Below are 7,285 nucleotides of genomic sequence, written 5' to 3' on the forward strand. Positions count from 1 at the left end.
GCGCGGCGCGGTCGCTCGAGCAAACGGCCGAAGAGGAGCAACAATTACCGCGCATCCCTTACGCATATTTAACGCGGGCTATTAGTGAGGTTTCTCAGTAACTTTACAAATATGGTATATACTTATAACATTTAATAGTCGTCTTGAAACTTAACTGTACGAGTATAAAACAATCCAAACACAAAGTTACCCTTACTATTAAAGGACCAGTCTGCTCAAAAGCTTTTCCAATTAGAAGAATGCTCAAGTGTAACCATACTGCACAGCCAGGCAGCGGGAACAGCGCCGAACGGAACCAGGGCGATAAACATCCTCGGCACGATATCGCCTCGTTGAATATATTGTGATATTATCTCTCTGTTTACAATTTCAGACAAATTCGAGTTGTACTGAGACGGCGGCGGTAATTGCTATTTACGTTTAGCGCAGTAATTAACCTTATTTGCGTCTATTGAGGCTCGAACGAGCTCTTGTTGAGCGCGGCGCACCCCATTAATATTAAAATATATAGAAACAATAGATGCTGTATTCGTATCCCGTAGGATTTCTTGGTAATTTTATTTTATATACAGTTTATTACAGTATTTTATTTAGTACTAGCGACCCGCCCTGGCTTCGCACGGTTGCAGTGCTGATACTAAACATACCTACTACAGAATGTCTTACAACACAGTTACTTCACAGTTTTTCAGTCATTAGACATACAAACCGCTATGTTTTTTAACCCGCGTTTTAAATCTGTAATATCTTTGAAAATATTCATTTGAATTACATGCTGTAATTATGTTAGGCCATATTGATCTACATTAAATTCACAATGTATTTAAGGTATGTACTTAATTGGATAAGGATTAATGCTGTATTTAAGGTGTACAATACTGTAGTACATTATTTTGATCTATCTCGTAGGGTTCAGCCAGCGTTTGCAATGTAAGCGCAAAAAATGTGTTTATTTAGGACATCACTTCAGTAACCTCTAGAATTATCAGTGTTTCTATACTATATTTTGCATGCATTATACATATAAACCTTCCTCTTGAATCAACCGCATCAAAATCCGTGTATAATTTTAAAGCATACACAGGGACAGCCAGCGGTAAGCGACTTTGTCTTATACTATGTAATGATTTTATATTTAATACGCAGTAAATTATCCGGCTTACCAAGAATTACTAATGTGGTTCGTCGATTGCACACTATTATAAGAATGAAGTATGATGCTTAGTTTACTTTTTAAATAAGAATGCGTTGTTTACAAATGAATAATATCCTATATTTAGACCTCATTAGACAAACAGTAAACGTGAATTTTAACATACATATATTCGAGATACTCTCAGGGTGTATCAAACATACAACGATACGTTCCTACAAAATATATAACCCGATAGCTGTCCATGTTGTCGTTTTAGAAAGTCGGTTAAAAATGTGTGTACTGTCAAGCACGATCGCCTCTTGATCTCGGGACCCATCCGTCATACTATCTCGGTCTGGTCTCACGTTTATTGCGTAACTTTTACTCTAATCGCAAATTTTCATCTTCAAATTCAAATCCCTTTATATAACTTTACGAAAAACTTCGAATGATTCTAGAATACTTGAAGCACGCCCGCACTTATAAGTGAAGATTACGCGCACACTTCGTGTTATTCGGTCGGTCGCTGGTTTTATTCGAACTCATAAATGCAGTGACTGCCATTTCAAAAGTTTCTATTGACCCTGCTTCAAATTCGCAAATTTCAAAGACATCATTTTGAACAATACTAGAACTAATACAATGAAAGAAACACAAATCTTTGATGCGCTACAGGGGACAGAAAACTATTAAAATTTACTATTTTTGACTTTCTTTGTAAACCCATATCAGGCAAGTAAATCATTTTAACTTCCCACCACTCTGTTGTTTAAAAATCATCAAAGCTTAATCCGGATATAATTTTTGTTTCAATCAAAGGAACATTTCGAGTCACGTGACAATCGCTGTTTACACCTTCTCGACTGCAATAAAACGATCGGATAAAACGAAACACGAGTGTTCTCACTATCTATTAACATGTCCACCGCGACGCGTGTGTTGAACACGCTTATTTTCCGCTCCTACTAAAATTATTAGCTGCGGTTTGTCGCTTGATGTGTACGTAGGCTTTTAACAAGTCCATAGCGGCATAACATGTACTTTGTTAACTAAAATCAATAGAGAAAGAATATATTTATGGTTCTATAAATATTTTCTTTTGAGTGTCACTTGCGATATTGTAAATTTGGTTGCTTTATATAACTTATAGTCAAAACGAAACTTATACGTACATACGAGTAGAAGATACCTAAAAATGACCAAAACGGATTATGCTATATTATGAATTCAAGAGCGAAGCTGCACCCTCATCTGCGTCAATTCAACCCGTTCTATGTTATAATTTTCAATTTATTAAATACCTTGATTCACGTCTTTGGGGTTTAACAAAAGAGTTTCAAAAAACGATGACGATTGGCTCGTCATCGATAATCTGCTAGGTGTCCGTATTTAAGCATATTTTTGTAATACAATTTGTTTTTTGTTTTAGTAAAAATTATACGACTAATAAATTAAAGGTTACATCTCAGCTTATTAATGTAATTTAAAAAATATGAATCGGATCGGAGGCGACGTCGCCGGTTGAGCGAGTATGATGTATTGTGCTCTGGAGACTGAGGTGGCGGCGAGTTTTTACGTCGCGTACAAATTATTCCAGCCAGTATTACAAATTTAATTACAGTTTAAACTTAAAAACAAATATTACACTATCATTGTTATCAATATAACTATAAACTTAATCTAAAACAATAACATCATTGACCCTGTGATATTATGACCACTACATTTCAAAGTGATTAAATATTAATAAAATAAACCCATTACAGTTCCGTCAGCGCGTATCCTCGGCGGTCCAGACCTGCACGTCGACATCGGCTCCACCATCAACCTAACTTGCCTCATCCAGTTCAGCCCCGAGCCGCCCGCCTACATCTTCTGGTACCACGAGGACGAGGTGAGCGGACGCAAAGTAATTATTCACTTCACTTTATTACTACTTTAGTTTCTAACATATCGCATGAGAACCCCCAGAAAGACAATATCACCAGGCTCGTTGTAATGAGCTCGAGTCTTATGCCGACCAGTCTCCCTATAGCCTGCACTATAGATCGTGTACTAGCAATATATTCTGCTTTATTAGTACTATATGATATATCGCTACATATGAGTATGTCGCTTTCTGGGTGTACTTATGTCAGTTCAATTCTAGTCATAACATTTAAACGACCTCGCTTTAATCTATAAAATTACTGTAACGGAGTCGTATGTCATAATATGAAATTTGTTCTACTCTGTGTTCATTTGACTGTCAGTAGATGCATTTTACTAATATCGTCTGAATTTTGTAATTTATTGGAGTTCTTGTAATCATATGGAATTAATTCAAAACAAACCACTCCGAATCGACACGCGTGAGGCCACACTCTCGCAGAACACAAAGAGCATCTCTCAGTTTATTACTCATACTTCATACACTTATCTGTTATAAGATAATACCGACTATTATCATTATGAATAATTTTGAAATTAACCCGAGATTAGTTTAACTTATTTTACTATCCTTGAGTTCAAGAGACAAATAACGAATTAAACCTTATCCTTAATGCACTATGTCATAATATGGCTTGAATCGTATTCAATTAAATCAAATTTTGTAATTCGAAACAAAATAAAGCGTTAAATATTAAATTTTGTTCTCTTCTATAGTTATTCAAATAAAGAGCTAAATAATTACATTTGGAAATAACAGCGCTTTTAAGAACTCATAATATACATTACATCAATCGGTGTTAGACCTTTTTGCGAGCCTGTTTAATCTATTTTGGCTCACCATTTATTGTTCTAGCTACAATACAATTGTTGTATTTCGATTTGATGAGCTAGTGAGCCAGTGTAATTACAAGGACATGAGACATAACATGTTGGATCACGTGGTTGGCAGCGCAGTGACGGTTTAAGAAGTGAAGTACTTAGAGATACTTACAATGTAGTTGTCTGGTCTCTCCGGAGCCAAGGTGACCACTTTCCATTAGTTGGTTCATTCACTCGTCCGCCTTCGTTGTCAACAGTACTATAATAAATATATAAAACATACAACGGCGCCATGATGGTATCCTTAAAGAATATTTATGTTATTCACCAACATTGCATATTACACCATAAAATGTCAGTTAATTTGAACCTTTTAGAAATATAATTAAATTTAAATATTAAAATCAAACGTTTTATCCGATATAAATTATGTATACACGTACAGAATAGTTTATTTAAGCAGACAGTCCATATTCATGAGGCGCTGCCGACCACGAGCGGCCGTCGCGTCTTCGTCTCGAGACTCCCCCCGCGCCGTGTGAACAACCTTTTCCTAAAAGCGCGCTAAATTTACATACTTTCTCAAAGTACCATTTAATGTAATATTTCGGAACCCATTTCAAGGACACACGTATTAAATAAAGCATGTAAATTTGACCTGTTACTAATCGACCAATACCAGTCCGTTGATATCTGAATCTTCTGCTAGTAATCTATCTCGTTTCTGTATATTTTATTAATAATAATTTATTACGAGTAAAATAATTCCTCATCATAATAATTCAAAAGAGCTAGAAATATTTACAAAGATAAAATTTCTTCGCAAACCGTTATATAACTCTATATAAAAACTCTTTTCAGCGAATACGACGTGGATACGTGAGTTCGCGGCTCGTATAGAAATAAGTCATTTTCGCGTAAACAGCGCACTTTATTAGTATAATACGACTTGAAATGACGACGGATAAACATAACTACGCTCCGACCTCTCTGTCTCTTGGCATAAGATAGAAAGAGATGCAGATAGTGATCGGAATCTAAACGGGACAAACCTCGCGGTTCTAAGAGCACACTCAATAGGTAATCAAAGCTAATGGGATCAATTAGTGTCACTCGTAAAGTTGATATCAGCGTCCCGATAGAAATGGAACCCCGTCGAATTTCACTTGTTAACACTCCCTGATACATCCAATTAAGGAAAAAATATTTACATGAGAAATAAAATCGTCTATTGGATTCAATAAAGGCTTTTAAAATATCAGCTAGTTAAATCAATAAATATATAAAAGGGAGAGTTTTTAATAAGAAACCTGTGTATGTTTTAATAAACTTTTTGATAAATATAAAAGAATGTAAAACGTGAGACAAAGAGCCAAATCGCGCCATCAACCCGGTGATTATGGTACAAGCTCTACAATACGCTTATATCTCGCTGCAAGTAGCATCGCGGATCTGCGGCTACGAAGTTTTCTTATAAACATAGAAGATTGTTATATTAATATGTTTATTTACTTATTCATACATTTATATATTGATTTTATTTCTTTGTGTCAAACACATGAAAACCACTGAACGTATCGATATCGACGTGGAATCATATTTGTAGTTACTTTTAATATAAATGTTTTGTGCATGTGGCATGTTACACGGGCATGTTTATGGACATTGCATGTGCCACTCACTAGTAATGTCAGTTAGTCTCACGACTCGTGGACGGGAAGCAAACGCTCGACTCGAGGCTTATTAGATTGAATAATTCGAAGAACTTTAGCTAACGATAGTTGCCGCCGGAGCGTGGACAGACGAACGGAAATGCCGCGCGCCGTAATTAAAACCGTGTCCGCGATGTTTATGAGCTTCATTAAAATTTACACAATTTGAAAACTTCTTCAATTTATACACGAAACTTTTGACCGATTTAATGTAACTGTTATGTATTCTGGTCAGTTAACACACTATTTACGCGTATTATTAAAACTCGAGTGTCTCACCGAATCTATCAGACGATGCTCACTCGTTAGGGATATATGAATACGTATAGGGGTATGTATCAAACGTCACGACACTTTGGTTTAGGGGAAATTTGCTCAAGGAGCTCGGCGTTACAACGCTGAATATGACCCCCATGTACTTAATTAGTCTCTATAGTTCATCTTGTACTCGCCGGAGGAAGAAAACATCGAGAGGTATCCTACATGTGTCTCATTAAAATTCTTACCGATGTGTGATGTATAAGTTCTGATAATTAGTTTTTACTCTAGTTCAGTGTCAAGTTCCTGAGATAACTTACACGTGTCCTGTGGAATTATTTAGATAATATATTTATTAGAATAATATAAAGTTGTTTACAAGTATAGTCATCGTGTGACATTGTGGCGCTTGTCGCTGTATGTTGTGAAGCAGGTGATATCGTACGACTCGTCGCGCGGCGGCGTGTCGGTGGTCACGGAGAAGGGCGCCGCCACCACCTCCTACCTGCTAGTGCAGGACGCCACTCCAGCAGACTCGGGCCGGTACTCGTGCGCGCCCTCCAACGCCGAGCTCGCCTCCGTGCGTGTGCACGTACTCAACGGTAACTTGGTCTGCCTAACCGTCTATCGATAATCTGGTTCCTCCCTGGACATAACCTAGCTACATAAACACTTAAAGAATATTTCAATGCTGTATCTATGTAGGCAAGCGTGGAGCTACAAGTCTTGTCAAATGTTTCTTAGTCGTATATTTTTGTCACATTTAGGAGAGCGACCGGCGGCGATGCAGACAGGCTCGGCGGGCCTCTCCAACAGCTGGCGCTGCGTAATTGCGCTGCTGGCGGCCTGCGCTCTACACGCGCGGCTGCTGCGCGCGCAGCTCGCCAGCTGATGCGCGCGCGCCACTCCTCGCGCTACACGGACTCTGCCAGTGCACAGTGTCGCCGCCTAGTGAATAATATATGTTATTCTATCCCGTACATAATTTTATCCGGCGAAAACTTAGTTTTCGATTACATGAGAAATAAAATTATTTAAAAGGTTAGAGATTTTACGATAAATATAAGATTTTTATGAGCGAATAAGATTGGTCGTCAGGTCAGAATGATTAAACCACAGACGGGACGCTCTCTGCCGACTGCTGCTGGCAGTCCCAATCCTGAAAAACAGCAACAATTTAAAAAAATATTCTAATAAAATCAGATTTTGCTCATTATTTATACCATCTTGGTAAATTTAATTATTATTTACCTGCACTGACAATTCAGTACTCATTATTCACATTTGGTAATCCACCTCAGTCGTGGCCAGCAGAGAGCTAGCTCGGACTTAACTATTCTTCGAATGGCGTTCAACCTTCGCTCCTCCTCACTGTAAATAATCACGTACGTATAAGGGACGAGTTATATTCGTATGGAGAATTGTACAT

General features: G+C 37.6%; 1 protein-coding gene across 7 annotated transcripts in view; it reads left to right on the top strand.

Annotated features, from left to right (window-relative positions):
* Nucleotides 1-6,861, top strand: part of LOC125066662 (zwei Ig domain protein zig-8-like) — a 380,046-nt gene extending 373,185 nt beyond the window's left edge. For 3 of the 7 annotated variants that reach the window (XM_047674872.1, XM_047674862.1, XM_047674906.1), the window contains 3 exons: nucleotides 2,902-3,044; nucleotides 6,287-6,458; nucleotides 6,624-6,861. In XM_047674872.1, coding sequence (XP_047530828.1) covers nucleotides 2,902-3,044; nucleotides 6,287-6,458; nucleotides 6,624-6,748 — 440 coding nt within the window. In that variant the 3' untranslated portion in view covers nucleotides 6,749-6,861. The remainder of the gene's footprint in view (nucleotides 1-2,901; nucleotides 3,045-6,286; nucleotides 6,459-6,623) is intronic. The other 4 variants (XM_047674898.1, XM_047674915.1, XM_047674881.1 and 1 more) reach the window with 3 other exon arrangements.
* Nucleotides 6,862-7,285: the final 424 nt, after the last annotated feature.

This window comes from Vanessa atalanta, chromosome 1 (genome assembly GCF_905147765.1).
Source record: "Vanessa atalanta chromosome 1, ilVanAtal1.2, whole genome shotgun sequence".
Classification (NCBI taxonomy): domain Eukaryota; kingdom Metazoa; phylum Arthropoda; class Insecta; order Lepidoptera; family Nymphalidae; genus Vanessa; species Vanessa atalanta.